This window comes from Astatotilapia calliptera, chromosome 4, assembly GCF_964374335.1.
Source record: "Astatotilapia calliptera chromosome 4, fAstCal68.1, whole genome shotgun sequence".
Taxonomy (NCBI): domain Eukaryota; kingdom Metazoa; phylum Chordata; class Actinopteri; order Cichliformes; family Cichlidae; genus Astatotilapia; species Astatotilapia calliptera.
In genome coordinates, this window is record NC_137425.1 from 7,058,822 (window position 1) to 7,079,723 (window position 20,902).

General features: G+C 42.2%; 2 protein-coding genes and 2 long non-coding RNA genes across 5 annotated transcripts in view; 1 reads left to right on the top strand and 3 right to left on the bottom strand.

Annotated features, from left to right (window-relative positions):
* The window catches only part of arhgap23a (Rho GTPase activating protein 23a), a 65,353-nt gene extending 60,942 nt beyond the window's left edge, over window positions 1–4,411 (bottom strand). Inside the window, exon 1 of the mRNA XM_026164288.2 lies at window positions 4,132–4,411. Within this exon, the coding sequence (XP_026020073.2) occupies window positions 4,132–4,140 (9 nt within the window). The 5' untranslated portion in view covers window positions 4,141–4,411. The remainder of the gene's footprint in view (window positions 1–4,131) is intronic.
* Window positions 4,412–8,689: 4,278 nt separating this feature from the next.
* On the bottom strand, window positions 8,690–9,956 carry LOC113019983 (uncharacterized). The gene is made up of 2 exons (XR_003272128.2): window positions 9,643–9,956; window positions 8,690–9,459 (listed from the first exon to the last, which is right to left on the bottom strand). It is a non-coding gene; the product is annotated as an uncharacterized LOC113019983 (long non-coding RNA).
* Window positions 9,957–13,241: 3,285 nt separating this feature from the next.
* Window positions 13,242–20,902, bottom strand: part of lasp1 (LIM and SH3 protein 1) — a 29,896-nt gene continuing 22,235 nt past the window's right edge. The window contains exons 5-7 of one of the 2 annotated variants that reach the window (XM_026164297.2): window positions 17,600–17,678; window positions 15,939–16,036; window positions 13,242–15,760 (exon numbers count right to left, since the gene is read on the bottom strand). In XM_026164297.2, the coding sequence (XP_026020082.1) occupies window positions 15,587–15,760; window positions 15,939–16,036; window positions 17,600–17,678 (351 nt within the window). In that variant the 3' untranslated portion in view covers window positions 13,242–15,586. The remainder of the gene's footprint in view (window positions 15,761–15,938; window positions 16,037–17,599; window positions 17,679–20,902) is intronic. The other variant, XM_026164296.2, reaches the window with a different exon arrangement.
* On the top strand, window positions 17,888–18,942 carry LOC145428235 (uncharacterized). Its single transcript, XR_013908470.1, has 3 exons — window positions 17,888–17,990; window positions 18,529–18,596; window positions 18,743–18,942. It is a non-coding gene; the product is annotated as an uncharacterized LOC145428235 (long non-coding RNA).

The following is a 20,902-nucleotide window of genomic DNA, read 5'->3' on the forward strand; positions in this document are numbered from 1 at the left end:
GCTTCTTTTACTATGACAGCAATGTTTTTCATAGCTTTGATAAATATACTACAGCCACCCACCCATCAATTGATTTTCTTAATCACTTATCCAATTCAGGGTCATGGGTAGGCGGGGGGTGGATCCTAATCCAGCTGGCTGCCAGTCTTTTGCAGAGCTAACAATGAGAGCAGACCATTGTGCTGCTCCACATATAACTAATGAAGCTGACTACAGGTTCTGAGAGGTTCTAGTTTAATTTTTTCCTTTTATAGATTTGGTTGATTTTACATGAAATGGAAGCCTGCATGAAAAGTATTACACTGATAAGCATGTAGTAGTACTAGAGCCTACTTGCTGCTGCAGAGACTGTGCATAATATGGTGACAGCCATTTGTACCATAAATGTCTGCAAGGAACTATGTACCTCTGTGAACTCTGCTTTCCTACAGCAGTGTGGATATATGTCATTGTAACTCCCCTCCACTCAGTGTTACAGAACTCATACTGAGACCAGAGAAGCTCTAAACATGGGTAAAAATATCAATATAAACACTGAATGACTGTATGAATGAATAGCATTAATTATCTTAGCAGAATGCAAAAAACGCTGCTGACAAATTCTGGGTCTTTCACACTACTTCAACACACAGAAAACATAACCAGCTATAACAAGCATCCATAAGAGGATCTGCCGCCAGACAGAGGTCCCGACTCCTTGCTCTGATAGGTCAGGGTAGGTCAGAGCTGTTTTTGTGGCCGTGGTTTTAATATCACGTCTGGTGACTGTTCGATTTCAGCTTGGATGCAAGCGCACATTCAAAGTTTATCTTTAACAGTCTCTCACTGTTTGCTGCCCCGCGGTGAGAAATTCTTCAGAGTGCAAAGACTGAAGGGCTGTAGACAGGAGGCCTCGGGGTGCCATGGGTGGGACATCAGATTAGACCACCTGTTCTACCATGAAGCACACACACACACACACACACTCCTTCTTTTTCTTTATCCATTCCTCTCACACATTTGTCTTTTACATTCTCTCTCACTATCTCATTTGTAACCTAATAAGACCCTTTCTTCACTAACACGCACACACACAGGCACACACACTTTCACTCTCATAAAATATCTCCCTCCGTGGCTGCTTTGCCCTGAGCTAATTCTGACTGCATTCCATTTCAGTCACATCTATGGGAAACAGACAAAGCAATTTGCCAGATAACTCTGGCTGACAGCCACAGGAACTTACACACACACACACACATAGATATATATATGCACACATATACACACTAAAGTTACACATGTCGCCCAGCCTCCTTTACTGAGCCTCCAGGGAGCTGTACTCAGACAGCAGCACAAACACAACAGCGTCACCCCTGTCCACATGAATGTGCCTCATCCAGTTGTATCAGGGATTCCCTCTGATGTAGTGACACACTTTTAAATGTGTCTATCATGCTCTGCCTTATTTTCTGTCATACACAAACAGCTGCAGTTGTGGTTGCTCATATTAAGTTTCACATAATAAGTTCAACATATGTGCAAGTAGTGCCGGTGAGCCAAAAGTATAATTTTTTTTTTTTTTGGGGGGGGGGTGTTCATCTCTTGGATTTGAATGATAATAAAAAGATAGTGGGTATCCTTAATATAGCCCTGTCAGGCACACGACTAAGACCGCCTGCTGCACCAAGAGTTAGTTTGCAAGATGCAGACAATCAGAAGAGAGTTGGCGTAAAAGGAGACGAGCTGAAACAACTTGTTTTAGAGTGGAAGAAGTGTGGGGGAGTGCACCAAGCCCTAATATAAAATAAATAAGGTTTACTTTAAACTGTGAATCCTGCAAATTTACTCCAGTGGAGTCCAAGGATGTTACAGTAGAAAGAGTGATGTGGTTCTGCGTGATGGATGCGGTCATGCAACTCCATCTCCGGCCTTCGAGTTCGCACGCCAGCAGTCACCACAAGCCCTGCCCATGTCTCCCTTAATGACTATTGATCACAAAGCACTAATGACCCACGCTGATTTGCAGTTAGTCTAATAGTTTAATCATCCTCATGGAAGGAGGCGCTCTGAACTAAGAACATTTATAAGCCTATAAAACCAGAGAGTGCAGTGAGGATGAGGATCGTGGCAACACTCGGACACAGAAGAATGCATCGCAGACGGACTCTGAGAGTAAGAGGTGTCCCGCTGCTGCCCTGGATTCTCTCTCACAGGCGCTTTATCTCACAAGCCTTTTTCCTGTCCCTCACTGAGCCTCTGCCCTCCTTATCACTGCGAATGTACATGCGTGTCCTTCAATAGACAGCTACAAACAGAAAGAAGGACAAAAGCGTGTGACGATGCCGTGTAAACTTTGCAAGCCTTTCGATGACTGCAGTAAAGCCCGCATGCCTCTTTTGCATCCACACGGTGATATTAGTGCATGCTGAGGCTTCCAACTCTCACTGTATCTCTAAACGTTTCTCAGACTTAGACTGTGTACCAAGAACCATCTCGCGGCTGCTTTACTGTAAACACACCCAGGAAACAAAAAACAACAGATAATGCTTCACAGTCATGTGAACAGGAAAGTGCTACTGTATAATCATACATTACATCACAATATAGTCCATCTATTAAAATGACACTGACCCAGCTTTAGCACTGCACCAAGGCCACGCCGTGTCAGCATTTCACAGCACTGCGGAGTCTTATAAATAGTTTTTGTTTCCTGTGATCTATACTGCACAGTAAGTGACACCATTCTCTTTTTTTGTCATTGTTGTTGCAAAAGTGAACTGATACTTTTCATGAGAATGTGTGTGTAAGACTTGGTTAATAAGTCATACGTGACATTTTTAGGTCCTCCAAACACATCGTGAGCTCTCTGTTACTACCTGAAGTTTGCTGCTTGGGTTGCTAGCTTATACCCCTGCCTCTAAGTATATCTCCACCCACAATAACAAAGACACTCTGACTGTCTGGCTAGCAGCAGTCATGACATCATCCCTGCTGTACCAAGGGGGCTAACATCACCCCAACCTGAGCAGGCAGACACATACAGGACAGGCACGCCCCCACCCATGGACAGCATGAATAATTAACCCCGAGGCAAGGGCTGGGCTTTGGGTGTGTCACCTATTTACTCCGTAATCCCTCCTCTTCTTCATCGCAAACCTGATGCTCACACCAGATCCCCTCTCAGGAGCATAGAGGACGCAAAGCAACAGAGTGAGACAGGGGGAGGGTGGACACGGGGGATGAGGTAATCAATGAGCAGGAGACACATTTGAGGGCAATGGAGGGGAGATGCGAGAGGGAGGGAGACTTGATTGGTGTTGCTTCTTGTCTCTGCTCCTCTAAACCATCCATCATTTTGCTAAACTACCAGCAGCTGCTCGCCTCCACCGTGGAGACAACACCAAAAGACAGCTGCAGCAATCAGCCTGCAAACAGAGCTCTGAGAAACAGGTCATAAAATACACCAAAGCAGTCACAAACACTGTCTGTTTAGGGCGCAAGAGAGGGACATTCGACATGCATCAAGTTACAGCGCTGCACATGTGGCGCAGGCGATGAGACCTATTGCAAAGGCTGTGACATGAGTACACAATATTTCGGCTTGCCTCGGTCTCTATCAGTAACGCTCTGGATGTGAACACTGTTGCACGACATCCCATCCCCTTACTCCTTCCTGTCTGACTCTAGGTGAAGGTGCCACTCGCTTCACGACATGTTATCCTGTAAAAATCAGCCACACCCCTGTTTTCATTCTGTTCTGTTGCTCATCTCCAAAGTGTTCACCTAAGATATGAGCCGGTGATGTTTTGAACTGTGTCATCTCTCCAGAGGCCTGCCACTTGCCGGTGGCGACACCTTTGCCGGCCCGGCCTCTCCCCCCCCTCCCCACCCACTCAGAGTGAAAACCAGCTCGCCGGGGGTGAATCAGAAAACACACACCGTGGGTTCGGCAGCATGCTGTGCAGTTGGTTTTTGCCTCGAGGGAATGAAAACAGTTGTGATGCATGTTATGAATAAACCAGGAGCCGCTGCTGCGTCTGCGCTGCGTGCTTTGTGTCAGAGAGGTGTGGATATGTGGAGCACATTAAAGGTGGTGTTCCCCTTCACTTCCCCTTCACTTCCTCCCCTCCTCCTCATCTCCATCCTCACCTGGTCCATGATTTCAACGAGTCTCCTCCCTCCTCCTCTTCCCAGTCATGGCACAAGATCACCGGCTGCCTGCCTTCTCTCTTTTCTTTTCCTGGTTTAGTATTCCCAGCAGAAATGCAGTCCTGCTCTCGTCACACAGGCGAGGCAGCCTGGCAGCCGAGCGCTGCTGCTGCTGCTTCGCCTCTCCACACAGGCATAACTCTGTCTCTGAGTGTGACAGCCTGAAACATCCAGCTAGACACTCATCTTTTGTCCTTGTCTCTGTTTCCTCTTCTTCCCCTGCCGCTCTGGGTGACAGCTAGAGGGGAAACAGTGTGCACGTCCAATTCTCGCCTCTCTGCTTGATGGCCACACAGAAGGAAGAGACTCCCGCTCTCCGCTTTCGTTCTCTTTCACTCGTTCCCTGTGTACGCTGGCCTCGCCTCCTTTCCCTCCCTCTCCCTGTCTCCACTTCCCTCCTCTCCTTCCATCTCCCCTCCCCCTCCTGCTGCAGCTGAAGAGAACCAGAACAGCAAATGAGCGAGAAGAAGCAGCCGATAGAGGAAGGCGGAAGGCTTGAGATTGGCTGCCGGGAGCTCATGTGACTCCTAGCAGAGGACCCTCTACCAGCTGTCCAGCTCATGCTTCCCTGCAAACCTCTGTTGCCATTGACAACAGCTGCCCGTGCAGCTCACCAACCACAGAACCCCTTCACGTAAAACCATTGGCTGGCAGGATTTATGGCCCCCGCCTCCTATTGTGAGGGGAGCATGTTGGGACGTGTAGTCCAATCTGTTGTCAGGATCTGTTGGGCGTTTAAGAGCAGATATCCCCGTGCCCCCAGGGAGAAAATAGTTCACCCGCAATGCATCAGTGTTCCAAATGAAATGAAAAGAAAACGAGGAGTTTGTGGTGAGATGTTTGTATTATTAACACTAAAAACTTTGGCAAAAAATGACTAAAAACCACACACGAGAGGAGAAAAGACCTCGAGAGCCGGGCATTCTTGGTCAGCCAGGAAAAAGACATCCTCTGCCATTTCCCTCACTGCCGCCACAGAGGGAAACTCCCACCCCACAACAACAGGAACTCTAACACTGAAGGCCACGGCTATAAGCACAGAGGCACTCCATTTCCCTTCCCTCATTCTCTTTTCTTTCATTGCCTGTTTTTTTCTTTATTTGCTCTGCCTCTATCCTCTCCACCTCCCTCCATCTTCACCTATTGTATTATTATCACTACACTCTCTATCCTCTCAATCCCAAACTCCGGCTCACTGGCAAAAAGTTGCCGGAGGTTAAAGGTGCCACAGATACGAGATGTTATTACAATCTAGTCACGCGGGTTCTGATATTTGAACTTTGAACACATACATATACATTAGATTCATCATATCACAACATCTATTATCATCACCATCTAAAATCAGGAGACGCCTTCATGAATGGAAATATAGAGATTTTTGAAAAAGATGTAAACTTATTATCCTTTATTTAAGCAGGCAGTAGTTTATGCATTACGCTGTCGATGTGCATGTGTTCCTCCTGGCTTTCCATAACTGTGCAGGATTAATTTAAAAGGAAACTTCACATCGGGAAAGTCTTTCCTTATATTATTTGTTATTCCCACTCCACTCTCCACTTCCAGGGGTTATTATGGAACGACTTGATGTGTTTTATGATTGTGTTGTGTTCAGTTTGCTCCCAGTTCTCTTCTAGTGAGTGATTACTTAGTTTATTTCCCAGAAAGGCTCCTTATGTTCATTTTTTTAAGCTCCAGAGTTGACAAATGGAGAACAAGGTGAAAAAAAGCATCAAAGAAATTTTCTGACAGTAAGAAGTCTAAAACGAACCACTTAAAACACACCACGTTATTTGTCTTTAAATCCTAAAAACATTTAGGTTTTAAATCGATGACATTTCAGCCATCAAAGTCTGCACCGGAAGCATCTGGACATGATGTAATGTTGTGCACATTCTTCCAGCTATCCAGAGAATTAAGCAAAAATATAAAAGACAACGAAATATCCCCGGGAATGCCAGGAATGCTGTCAGCAGCTGTAGCAGTGATACGGTACTATTTAGATTGTTTTTTTCTCCTTTTAAAATAATTATAAGCACATATAAATGTCCTGTGTTACTGCATTAGACCAAAACTATGGCTCCGGGGGAAAGTCAAGGTCTCTGCAGCTGAAAAACAAAAGAGCACCTGTTTCTGGCCTGTCGAGCTTCAGGGGACACAAAACATAGCTGTGACACAATCTGATATGAGGCGAACAGGAGTGTGATTGAAATCTTTCCTTTAGTCCAGCTTCAATGCTTCATTCTCTTTCTAACCCAGATGAAGACTCACAAGTGTAGTGTCAGCTTGCTGCAGTGTCATTTGATCTGGCCGTGCCAAAGATGCTGTTTGAAGTAAAATGACTGCACATGTGTGTGTGTGCTCTCTGATAAAACAGTGGGTGTATTGTAATGGTGAGAGCGGTAGCTTATACTATCAGCAGAGGAATTCTGATCATTCCCCAGAGGGGCTCTATCTGCCTATGTGGGAGAAACTTTAGCTAAGTGCTTTGAGGAGGTGGGAAGGAATGAATTAATGAGTAGTTTAACATTTAGAGCAAAAATTTCTGGCACAACTTCACCTACTTCCAAGGTGCATGGAGAGGATGAAACAATTCACAATGCAGGAACTCCAGCAACACCTAAGGGAAGAGGAACAACTTTATTGACTGACCAACGCTTTCATCAGGGTCGACTCTGATGCATCCCAGTTTAACATTTAGGAAATAGATTTATATAGTTTCAGAAAGGATATGATTGAAATTGCTACAGTTTATGTTTACACTGCATGGCTACTGATATTTAGCTTATCTTAGCATAAAAGTGAGAACAAAGCAGGAAAAAAAGCTAAACTAAATCTACATACCAGCAACTCTACAGCTCGCAAATTAACATATTATGTTATATTTGTGTAATTCATACAGGTTAAACGTTTTGAGTAAGGGGTGAACCAGGTTAGCCATGTTACCATGTTTTTACACTTTGTGCTAATCTAGCTTAACTAGCTTAAGTTCATATAACTTAAAGGAGACATTACGTGTTTTCAGGATTCATTAAAAATAATTGTTAGGGTAAGACATCCACTGTTATGCAGAAGCTGACCTGTGACCGTGCAGAGAGATGCAAATGTTCAAGAGTCCTCATTGAGAAATAAGACAGAGGAGCCTTCATCTGTTGATAAAATAGAAAATTATGAATAAATCCTGTTTTGTGTAACAGTACACTTTGGTTTGAGTAGCGACTAAAATATGCCTTTAGCTGGAATTCAAGCATTTTTGTGATCAACTTGAAAAACTTCACGTGAGTATTTTCTTTATCCACCCACCTCCTGTAACCTGTTGTTCCATATATGCATCTGGATTGTTCTGATCTATTTACAGATAAGCTGCTCTCAGGTCAGGCCCCACAGCCTGCTATAGGTCAACAGCACCATCTGCAGGAGAGCATCTGGCACAAAAATCCACAACAGCTACAGAGCGTGGGGCGGGTTTGGCAGGAAATGTGGTGCATGGAATATGGTACTGTTAGTCATCCTTCAGGTCATACCCATTCTTTTTAGAGAAGAATGAATATTTTTCCAACATGCTCAAGGGTTAAAAATATATATCCTGCTCAAATGTTTTCTCAGTAGCTGAAATGTGGATGTGATGTGCAGAGTGTATTGCCTAAGAAATTTCATAATAAAAGCATAATTAGGTCTATTTTATTTTTTTGTAATTTTGCCCTTGGATACCTCCCACGGTGGATTTTAAATCTATCAACATGTACTTGAAGAGCAGACTTTCAGGTTTAATTCAATGAGTTTGATAGAAGTTTTGTATTAATTAAAAATTATAGAGAGTTTTGTACATAGTCCCCCATTTTCAGAGGGATGAAATATGTTCTCTCTATATTCAGTCGTGTCTCGAGTGACCAAAAAGCGTACAATGCTATGGTCATGAGCCACACTCTGCTCTTCAATCTGCTTGGATCAAGGAATTCTTTTTCAGAACTCTGTGGGCTCATTTAGAGGTTTTCTGCTAAAGTTTAACCTGACCCTATTGTTCTGGACTTTAACCAGTGGTTTAGAACATGTTTTAAAGCCTCTGCCTTTACATTCGACTCTTGTTTGAAGACCTTTTTAATATTGAATTGCGGAGGACAACAGTTCTTCTTATTCCCCCCCCCCAGGATTATTCTTTCCTGTAATTTCCAGCTGTGGTTACATCAATATGGCAACACAATCCACTTTTAGTGGTCTGGTGCAACCTCAGCCCTGCTTTTGCTTATTAACCACTCAAGCAATATAAATTTTAATAAAAATATCTGCGGACAACAACAAATAGTGATTTGGTCTGTCACTCCAAGAGCAAATGTATTAAACTTAATACACCTAAGAATAAGCAGGAAAGCCTCCATCTATTTGAGAAGCTCGAACCATGAAATGCTTGTCATCTTCTTGAAAACTGACCGTGACAGTTGATAATGCCCAAAAAGGATGAATTCAACTTTGCTTTCCAAAAAGCGAAAGAGAAGGCAGCTGGGTTTACTGGAATCATCTTTATTTGACATTTCACGATTATCAGAAAATTGTGTGTGCATCAGTGAACATTATTTAAAAATAACAGATAATATGAAACTCAGATATACACAAACAACACCTCTTTGTGGATGTCATCTGTGGCCAAAAAAAATAAGGACAAAAACAGAAAAAGAGCAATGTAGTTGCAAAGCTTCAGAACATTAAAGCAACTGATATAGTGCAACAAATACCTTTCCATTCCTCTTAATTTAGTGGACAATGATGATTACAGTGAGAAGGAAAGTATAGTGACTGAGGCTCTCCAACTGATTGCTGAAACACAAACCTGTGCAAAAAGAGCTGATAAAACATCTGGATAATACTGTCAAACTGAACACTTCAAATCAAATCCATCCTTAAAAAATAAATAAATAAATAAATAATCGCACATCGTAAAAAAAAAAAAAAGAAAAAAAAAAGGCAAATTCTACACCTTTATGAATGCCATCCTGGATCCTTATGTGCAGGTAACATCGCTACTCCTCTAAACAGTAATACTGACACAGAAGTACCACAGAAAATGATGATGAGGGTTATAATTTCTGTTTGGGCATCCTGGTCAGATCTGACTGTTCCAAAGAAGGAAGGAGGGGAATGATTGCAGAGTGCAAAACAGTTTGGCTTCCACTTCTTCTCCATTTGTTTTTCCTCTCTTGCCTGGATCGCTCCTCTCATCCCCACATGAAAGCTCCAAAGGGAACCATCATGGCCTGGCCGTGGCTCTACTCCCTGAAACATGGGAAGCATTAACAGGTCTGTCGCTGGCAACTTACTAACACTGACGGCGATGAAAGAAACCAATCATCCCAAAATCGATACAGCAACAGGAACACCGGCCTTTCTCGGGTATATGCACTCATTTTCCACCACAGAAGGATTTCGCTTAATAACACCTGCAAATACAACACTCACCTCTGTTTGTGGCGTAAACCGGGGATGCAGGAGAGGAAAAACAAACACCCTCCGTTAGGCTCCAGCACCGCCTGACCAGGACGCATCTTCATCACAGCATGTAGATGATGTAGGAGAGAAAGACGAGGCCCATAACGGCGAAAAACATCAACACCAAGATGTCCACCATGATGGGAGCTCGGTCGGAGACAGACTGTGCGGATGTGAGGAGAACACGCAGCACAAACAGCGACCTTACCACCGAGGGTAGAAGATCGGCGAAGATCGGAACAGATCGGAAGAACTCGGAGACCTCCACACGCCCCGCCCTACACAAAAAGCGAACGTGCAAGGGGGAAAAGAAAACACTTGTGATTTTCTAACCCGGAGTTTTGGCTTTCAGGCACGTTTGCCCAAGAAAGGCGTGTTTGGCCTCCATGGATGACTTCCCCCAAAATCTTTACTTTGTTACCAAAAGGACAGTTTGTAGCTTTAATCAATAATAAGTCAATAAAGTCTTAAGTCAGGAGAAGCAAGAGAGAACATAGAGAGAACGGACAGTCGCAAGAGAGGTGAAGCAGAGAGCGTAGCCAGGGGGTGGAGACGAGTTTCAGGGGTGATTTGTGACAGAAGACTAGCAGGCGATGTTGGTGACCTGCTATGATGTATGGTTTTGGAGATAAAGGCTTTGATAAAAAGACAGGAAGCTGAGCTGGAGATGGCAGAGTTGAAGATGTTAAGATTTTCATTGGGATGGCCAAGGCTGAAATTAGCACATCGGAGGGACAGCTCAGGGTGGGCGGTTTGGAGACAAAGAGGAAAAGCTGAGATGTTTTGGACATGTGCAGAGGAGAGATAGTACTGCTCAAAGGATGTTGAATATGGAGCTGTCAGGCAGGAGGAAATGAGGAAGACCACAGAGAAGATTCATGGTTGTAGTGAAGGAGGACATCCAAAGGGCTGGTGTGACAGAAGTAGAGAACCTTCCACAAGTTGAATTAGCTTGATGGGTTTTTCTTATTTCTCACAAGATCAACAACAACAATAGCCAATCAGGATGTTCCACATACCACAACTGAACCAGTAATTCTCCCTGATAACTACATCGTTTTGACCTTTTCCTGCTTTATAAGTAAACTGGCTTCAATTAAACTATGTTCAAATCTTGTTGCCTAATGGAGCAGTAACCATCCTCGTTGAAGATCCCTTTTAATCTGCACAAATCTCCCATTTACCACATTTTCCCCCCATTATGCTTGAAAGAGGTCATCAAACTCCCCCCAGCATCTTTTCAGTTGTCTCACCTCTCACAAATAGGTTCAGAATTTTCCTTTTTGAGGTCTTTTGTTTTTTTAAGCACTTGAAATGAAGGCAAATGGACTTCTTTCTGCTTGTGAAGACATTTTACTTCCCATCCAAGTGGCTTCTTTAGTTCTAGAAACTAATGGAGAGTCTTGGGTATTTTACCCCTTGTGGGATTGTCTCCATTGAAGAGATCCTGAGAGTCACCATCTTTGTCATTGTGAGTTACATGAGCCCAGGTGTGAATCAAGGTAGGTCATTACTGTCACAGAGGCCAAGGTGTGAATCCCTTTGGAGACACTGTCCTACCATGTCATGTTGGAAATAATTAAGGTCACATGGGTTATGGTGTGAGTGGGGATTGAATCACCTGGAAAGGGATCTCCAGACTGTGTTATAGGTGACTGATGACTGGTGCTCTAGGACACCAGCAGTCTAACAGCGGTCATTCAGTGTGGACATAAATACCCTCCTTTATTCCCGTGTCCTCTCTGCTTTAGCTGAAGATGTATAACTGCGTTGTGTGACGTGTCACGAGTGGTTCTTTGGTCTCGCCCGTGTAAAAGTCCAAACGCTCCTCAACACATTGCACAATGTACACTTGTGTTGTTTTGTCTCGTCTTGTGTTGTTAGGTCTGAAGCACACTGGGCTGTTACGGTTCTGAGTTTCTCTGACAGACCTGCCAAATGAGGGACAATATTAATCCATTTCTCCCTGGTTAGGGCATCTCCACTGATTTAGTGCAAACCCAGTATGGTTTTAGATATGGAAACATTCCTGATTCACTTCTTGAATGGTGAGAAGGGTGCTTTGCAGTTCATATTTAATAAAGCTAGCAGTTCAGGACCTGCCAGATTCTCAAGGTCTTAAATTAGAGACTCTGAGGAGCCTGTGTTATCAGTTATGCACCAGTGTTTCCCACTTCTTTTGAATTCTGGCTGGAGCTGGTTTTCCCTCTTCTGCAAGGGGAGTGGTGAAAATTTTTGTATGAAATACTGTTTCTTCTTTTCCCACGTGGAATAGCTTGAATTTATTAGCACAAGCACGCTAATGAAGGTCCTTTAATGAACCATTTTGAGACTTAGAACCAAACCCCCAAAAGACTCAGCTAAACATATTACTTCATTAATCAGCACAATGGTTTTTAGGTATGACAACATAACATGAAAAAGTTTTCCTATTTAGCAATTGTCCTTTTTTGCATCATAAATTCGTAGAAGCGACATAATGTGACATTTGCTGAAAAAGGGCCTTGCACACCTATGTAGATTTTTACGTTTGCGTTGCTATTCATGTGTCCAAGTGAAGAGACTGTACAGACAGAGCAGTCTTGAGAAAAAAAATGACATTTTATTGAATCTGCAGAATCATAAGTACAATTTGAAGTGCTGTATCAGGGCAACAGGAGATGATATCAGGTCCTTAATCTGAGGATGTATTCAGAGTGTTGAATACATGTGTATGTCAATATGCATATGGTATATTTTTTTTTTCTTTAAAAAAATAACAAAATTATATCAAAAACAATTTAAGATGGAATGCACAAAAACTGGTCTGAATGCTAAACCTGCAATTGTGGATTATATGATTTCACTCTGCAAAGTCTACAGTATATAACCAGTATCATAGAAGCAGGGAATGATTCATCAGAAGAGCAGGAGCCTACGATGAAGGCTGAAGGAAAGAGGAACTGCAGCAGGAGGTTGGACAGCATAAGAAGACAGAAACTGAATGGAAGCAGGGTTATGATATGAAGTTAGGGTTCAGTAGTGATGCCAGAGCAGAGGAGCGGTATTTGGCGCAAAGAGGTTAACTCCTGACTAAAATCCAGGTCAGACAAACAACTTGCCGCCTCTCACAGACTGGGAAATCGAGAGGATCGCCACCCTCAGTCGCCCCCTCTCCCCCCAGCCTCGCACGCTTACATCTTCGCACACACAGTGCCTTAACAAATCCATCCTGAGCCACACTTAAACAATACTGGCTGTCTTTGGCCATTCCCCCCCTCCTTCCCTCATTTCATCCACACCACCACCTAACAACAATCAACACACTTGAGGATAAGTTTGGACTGGACGCAATCCGGAATCTACCAGTGTGAGTAGTTTCGTTGATAATTAAATTTGAGCAAATGCACCATCAGCCAGGAACAACAATCATTTCACTCAAAGCCAAACCACAAAATTCCTCAATTTACCCCAGAGATACACACAACCGTGAGCTCTAAACCAGCTTTCCGATCTAGCGTCTGTTTTGCAAATATCCTGTTGTCGAATAGAGATTAATGCAAAATGCAGGAAAGATGCTGTACAGTGTGTTCATTCGTTCTCATTTATTAGAAGATTAGAAGAGTCTTTTTTCTAATTCAGTGACTTTTTTTTTTTTCCATCAGCACTGTCACAATTCATGACATTAGAGAGTTTGATTGTTCAACACCAACTGACAACGTGCATCAACCGTGAGTCAGCTTTTAAAAATCACAGAACTTCTCCACATTCACAAAAATATTGAAACGCTTTTATCTGCAGGCAAGCCACTTCCCAGAGCACCGTGACCTGTAAAAACAATTCCCCCTAACTTACATTTATGATACATATACAATTGTACAATGTCATCTAGCTACATAGTGAGAGCCTTGTTTCACTTAATGAAGCCGAAATCCCCTCCCTCCCCGCTCCCCAGCTCCACTGTAAGGATGGCCCCACCCTGATCGCTCATGTCTGTGACAGTCACAGTGCATCACAGGAGAAGGAAACTGCAAGAAAAGGGGAAAGGTGCATAAGGTCAGGGGCCTGTGACATTATTTACACCACAGAGGAATGGCAACAATAATGACAATTACACGTGTTATGGTTTTAACAGAAATACTGTGTCGCAGTCTTTCTGTGGAAGAGTCAGCAACGCAAACGCTTCATTTTACGCTCAAGAACCAGTTTCAACATTTAGCTGCCAGCGAGCGGTGGCTGGCTTGTTGTTGGGATTGGCCTGCCACATGTGCCGCCCTGGCTCAGGTGGCAGCTGCCTTTAAAATGAACAGAGCATACGATAAAAATCAACTTTCAGGTGTATTTTAAATGATTCTTTTTCTAAATTCTCCCTTCTTTGAAGCTGCAGAACAATGAAACTGTCTTTAACAACAAGCAGTTAGCGCTGTCCTGAAACTCCAAGTAATTATCCCATGACTGATCTAATACAGTGACTACAAGAGTCTCCATAACTACTCCTTTTCTGTCTTGCAAACTGAGTTGCTGGTTTATTTATTAAATACACAGATCTGTTTTTTTTTTCTCAAAACAAACATCTAATAACAACAAGGACAGTTCAGGAAGAAAAGAGCGAGAAAAATGACAACATCTACCACAGCCATAAAAAAAAATCTCACATTAAATGAGAAAAAAAAAAGAAAAAAAAAAAGACTGGAATGTACTCTTTCAAAAACGGTGGAATGAATTTCAAATAAACGATTCACAATATCGAGTTGTGCTTGGCCTCGTCTTTTATAAAGGATTTCTGTGATGGTGATATTTTTTTTTCTTAGCAAAGGGGAAGAGCCATTTCCCCCCCAAAACAGCTTAATCTTGATCACCATATCTTTGTGATTCTCACAGGACTGAAGGCATTTAGGCTGCAAAATCAGGAATAAACGTGTATACTGTACATGCAGACGTGTGTTCAGTGTAACTGCAAGAGAAAGACTGATGAAGTCCCCTAACGTGTCCCTGATCCCTCCTGTATCCAGGAAGCCTGTGTAAGGCTCAACAGGAGGTGCTCTACAGTTAGGTCATTATTCCAGTTTGACAACAGCACAGTGCTGAACATGAGGGTGCCTACTTGAGCAGACTGGCGAGATGTGTGTCCATCTATAAATATATTTAAAAAACCTCTCTGTTAAGACTGAAAACTGGCTGACTGATGCAACAGCATATGCGTTGGAGGTTAAAGGAATGTACTCAAGTGAAAAAAAAAAAAAATCACTCTAAGACAGACTGAGATTCTATACACTGTTTTTCCAGTCTGGCCAAGATCACGCTGCAAAATTAAAGAAAGAAAAAGACAAATGGGCCCATTAAAACGCCACTCAAACACACTTTGAGCTAGTTTCTTCACTGAATTGTGTCTGCAGGTTTACTCACTTCAGGGATATCTTTTTTTCAAAAAACAAACAAACATTTTCTTCAGTATTTTTGCATGTTTTAGTGGTAGGATTGCTAAGTGGCGTAGCTAGGATGGAGCTGTGTGACACGGCACGGACCCCTGACATACTGCAATGAACTGTGAATTCATCTTTGAGGACTTTCCATTCCCACTTGCAGCTGCATGAGAGTGGAGTCAGGATGGGGACAAAGACAAAGAGGATGACGAACATCCAAATAGAGAGACATTAGCACAGACGGACGAATAGAGAAGCAGGCAGGCAGATAGACAGACAGAAGGACAGACAGCTAGATAGAGGGTGTGTGTCTGTGGCTGGCGAACAGTGAGAGCAGAGCAGGGATGTAGAGGGGGAAGGGGTTCAGGGTCTCTCAGGGCAGGTTAGGGAACAAGAGTAAAAATAAGAGAAAGCGGCGCTAAGATGAGATGGCACTGGGCTTTTCCTTTCCTACTTTCCCTCCCTTTCTCTATCTCCTCCTTTTTCTCTCCCTCTTTTTCTTCTCCTCTAGCTCAGATGGCCTCCACGTAGTTGGCAGGCAGCATGCCCTGCTGGCCGGTACGCTCCACGCGGCCATACATCCAGCCTTCATCAATCTGCTGCACGTCTACGATCACATCTCCGTCCATAAAGGAAACTTCATCCTCATCGGCGGCAGAGTAGTCATATACTGCCCTGTATCGCTTCTGTCAGCAAAAAAGAATGAGCTTGGTTAGTTTATAAACGGTTACAGTCTGCTGACAATGAGCTTAATCATCTTGGAAAGAATGTGTTTTGCTTTTGTGTTATTAAATTACAACAAATCTTCTGATTCTTGTTAGGTTTTGGAATCGGTGAATTTAATTAGAAGAGTGAAGGACGTACCCCAGCACTGGGAGGCGGGGCAGCGGCTGCCTGGCGCACTGGTTCAGGAGCAGGATCATAGTGGTAGTTCTGAGTGGCTGCAGGCTGCTGGTAACCACCTGGTGAAGGAGTACAGGGATAATGAAGGAGTTAGAATCATAAGCAGTACTACTTATAATTGGTGCTTTAACCTACACAAAAGGTCATTTATGGCAGTATGCGGCTCTGTGATTTTTTTAAATCATAAGAAGTAGCATCAAATTCTGCTACCTTGCAAAGTTTTAAGAGCACTTGCCCATTGCTGTGGCAAGGATTAAGGAGGGTGGGATCACTTAATACACAAAATATTTTAATTATTATACAAGCTCAAGATGTTTGCATACATTTTGTTTTAACTACAAACAAAGTAATAAAGGATGCGAAAAATAAAAACAAAACACTCTTAATACTTTAGTCAATTTGTTGTTGCTAACGTTATTAAAGAGTCACCAGTTCATCTTTGTTTTGGTGCCACTCAAACACATGTTACCGTTTAAAATGCATTTCTTCTCTAGCAGTTCTAAAATGAAGAGAAACTGTCTTTTAAGAAGCGAGAGACAATAAAAATATTGTGTAAATAAAAGGTCATTTTGTTTGTACAATACCATATTTGCATAAAAATGACAGAACTGTAATTAAATTAAAAAAATCTCGCTTAACAGGTAACAGTATAGTTAATATAAACACAATACCTATTAAAATGTTCTCCTGTATAAAATAATGGGGTCAGAAATGACCTGACTTGGTTACGCACAGTAGGTTGCACATACATAAAGTTCACAACTACACAATTCAGGTACACGACCCATAAATAATTAGATAAATGACTATAATAACTAATAAATACGTGTAGGAATATTAAGACGCAGGTTTAAAAAGAAAAAAAAAAGCACTGAGAAAAATCTGACTACTGAACACTGAGAAAATGTAAAAAGCTCCACAAAGGCTAAATTCAGAAGTTTGTAAACATTGACTCAGTACAGTCTATAATTAGATATTCATTTCCATGTATTTTCTATGCATACAAGCTGTGTATTTATTGTTTGTTTGTGCAAAAGCTCTTTTACAGTAAATGCTAAAAAAAACAAACCCTACATGGCAAGCCAAGGCACGCATGCTCTTGATTCACAACCCTCTAAACAATGACCTTCTGTGTAAAGGTGTTGAACTGGCACACGAAATACAAATAGCAGGCTGACTAGTCATTCCTCTTCCTAATGCTGAAAGCACTGTTCTGACATAACTGCTCCTGTTGTTGTTTGCAATTATTACTGCAAAGTTTCTGTGTCTGAGCTTCAGCAAACAATTGTTTGACTTGAGTAATGAATAAAAACAGATTATGTACAATTATGATTTCAGCTGTGATTGTGAAACAGAATTATGCTTGCAGTAATGTAGTCATTTATGGCTAAGAAGATTAAAAAGCAGAAGAGTGCAGTGAAGAACTTGAGCTCCTATAGCCTCTGGGAGGGAGGAACCAAGCGCAGACAAGCCAAGAAAGCTAAAGAAAAATGTAATGCTTTTTGTTCTCTAGTTCATGTACATTTTCCAGCTACACAGATATTTTTGTGGATTCAGACAGTGCTTTCTTCACTTCTGCCTTCTACTTCTCTGCTACATTTACTAGTAATTGCTGGTCATACCTGCACTGGGGTTGCTTGGCAGATGTTGTGGACCCTCTCCTCCGATCTTCTTCTTCTCAAATTCCTCATGGTACTTAATCTGCAATGCACAAACACAAACAGGTCATTCATGAAGATGAGGAATAACGCACCTTCTCTTAGGAGATTCAAATCCTTTCAAGTCTTTTCTAGATTCAAAAAGGACTTGTAGTTTGTACAGTTCCTTTTCTATCCACCAGGGGTCTCCCACTTGCTCTCTAGCTTCTCAGTGTCTGTGGAGATAGGTGGGGCGCACTATTTGCAGCAAATGCTCAGGGAAGCAGCTTGATGTTGAGAGGAAATGACATCTCAGGTACCGGAAGCAGTGTAAGGACGTAGGTGTATAGCAACGGCTTGTTGACACATCAGACAGGTGAAACATACACACAAACACACACCAAAAAAAAAAAAAAAAAAAAAAAAAGAGCAGAGGAGGAGTACAGAGAACAAGTCACTCAAATCCCCGAGTCTTACACACTCGCTTGGAATGACAGAGCAAGACTCAAAAGGAACTACTGAGAGGAAAAGGAGAAGGGTGGGGTTGTATGACTAAGCATATGAAATGGAATCAAGTTTAAATTAAAGTACTACAGTCTCAAGTGTAAGTGAATAGAGAAAAAATGGATTTTTTTCATTCTGTAAGCCATACGCTGAGTTATAACTGAACAAAAACAAAAAAGCAGCACAATTAGATGTTTAGGCAGACTTTATGACCATTTCTCCAGCCAGTGCGACAAAGGCTGTGTTCAGTGTTTCAAAATCAAACAGGCAGCACTGATGAAACAGAAACTGAGTGACTGCTCTATTTAACCCGTCTCCTTATTACCAGACTGATAACAGACTTACTCAACAGTTCTTCGGTCAAGATTTACAACCCTGTATTCTGTTCCCGCTTATGCCCCGGCTCAAAGAGCCCACTGTGCTGCTGGCGTCAGTGAGGAGTGTATTCACCGACTGGATGGGACGACGGAGTGTTTGTGTAAGGACAGTGAAGCGAGTGACTGGGAGAACACAGTGGCTATTCTCAAGTGCAATATGCTAAGTGAGAGTGTGTGAGAGAGATTATTTTAGTTTGTTTTGAAGAAGCAGGTTGAACAGATGGTGTGTTTGTGTGTGGATTTACAGGACTTGCCCTAGCTGCTGCTGAACTACCCCCGACCATCCCCCCTGATTCATCTCAATCTTTGCTGGTGGCAGGAAATATAGAAGGATGGACCGAGAGATGTGGCAAAGAGAAGGGCAAAACAGAGATGAGACTAGAAGAGGGTTTATTGCACTTTGTTTTTCAGTGTCCAGAGAAGAGAAATAAAAGACACTAATGTTCATCTGCAGTGGCTCCTTTATGATTGGCTGTGAATGACAAATTGATTGCAAGCAGAGGTCTCGTTTATCAGCTTCAACTAAAGCCACTTCACGATGCGCTTAAATCTATCCTTAAACAGTGAAATTGTGGCTTGTGTGCGCGCCCATAAACGCATATAATATATGTGTTTGTTTTCCTGCTTTGCTGACTTCCTTAATCTCCAACATGCAAGATCTTCATCACATGAAAACTGTAATTATCCATCACCCTCCACACCAATTATGCCATTAGCGAGGCCAGTGCAGAGCTCGGTATGTATGAAGAGGTGTCTTTGTTTTGTCAGTTTGTTTCACATAGAAAGAAAGGTCTTTGCAGCTGACTTAAGCAGATTGGGGGACACAAGGTGAACAATATAAACATTTCTACATTCCTGTTGTGTATTTACAGAGAAATGGCAAATCAATCAATAACAGGGGCAGAGGGAGAGGAAAGTGAAGGTGATTGGACCCAATGAAAAGTGAATGGGAGAGAACTCCTTTACCATGTATAAAGAGCAAGTAAGAGGACAAAAAGATTTTAAAAGCAACAATATACAAAAAAAATTGTAGAACTTGAGATCTTAATCTGGGGAAATTCTCTGAGGCTTGAGCTGGAGGAGGTGAGACCAATTAGGTAATGTAACAGAAAATGATGACAAAAAATGTGCCACGTTATTCTGGTGGCTTCCAAAGCTTTCATTTGAAGCATAATGACTAAGCTTTAAAGGAAATCAAGTTTTTTTTTTTTTTGTTTGTTTTAAATAAAAAAATAAACCTTGGCTTTAATTTTTCACATTTTCTGCCACTTACTTTCTCTACTCTGCTTCATCTCCAGCACTCGCTAAAGGTCATGTAATACGTGTTTAAGGGCAAGTTATTACGCGCTGAGATTATTTCTAAAACAGTATCAAAACACTCATCTGAACAGAGATTGTAAAAATGCTAATAAAATAAAAATGTGTTGTTGTGATTACAGCCTGGCGTGGCACAGACAGCTGTCCCCTGGGATTTACAGTTGTTTTGCAGATGCCTGTTTTCAGGATTGGTGCTGTTGCTCCTTCCTCAATATAAATTGCTACATTTTTAACAAATTATTTGTTTTGCTTTCCTTGTACAATTTTCTAATTTCCCATGCTGCACTCAACAATCATGGCATGCTCAGTTGCCTAGCAATGCTTATCCATTAGTAAGAGACATTTTGATAAGCAGGCTGCCATATCTTAAACCAGCGGTCCCCAACCCCCGGGCCTCGGACCGGTACCGGTCCGTGAGTAGTTTGGTACCGGGCCGCGAGAGTTGAGGCTCAGGTGTGAAATGTATGGTTTTCAGGGTTTTTATCGGTTTTCAGTGTTATTTTGTTATCGTTTTTATCGTTAACTCTGTTTTCGTGGGTCTTTTCACGTGTGTTATGAATAAATCTTTTTTTTCGGTACTGGTACTAGTTTTATTTTGCTGTATTTATCCGCGACACCTTAAAGGCCGGTCCGTGAAAATATTGTCGGTCCGTGGCGCAAAAAAGGTTGGGGACCGCTGTCTTAAACCATAGATGACTAGATTAGATCAATAGATGCCTATAAAGTGGTATTTATTTTAGTGTGACAGAAGATGAATAATTACGGGAGTTGTAACTGAAACTGGTAAGAGTAGATGACTGACCAACGTGGAGAACCTAGCGAGTTAAGTACCACAGTAGCTGTCTCAGTAGACTCCGAGTGTGGAAAACAATTCAGACTAAGTCAAGTGAACTTCGGAGTGGACTAACTGAGTCTGGTGGATTCTCAAGATTCTCAAAAGTCTTTAGACAACGAGGTAATGCAGAAATATTGATTTTTTTTTTTTTTAACCGTATTGGCTGATCTTAAATCTTATGTTGTGGTAGCCATTCACAGTGTCCTCACTCAATAACTGGACCCATTCCAAACATTTTGGTCCCAATTAAAAATT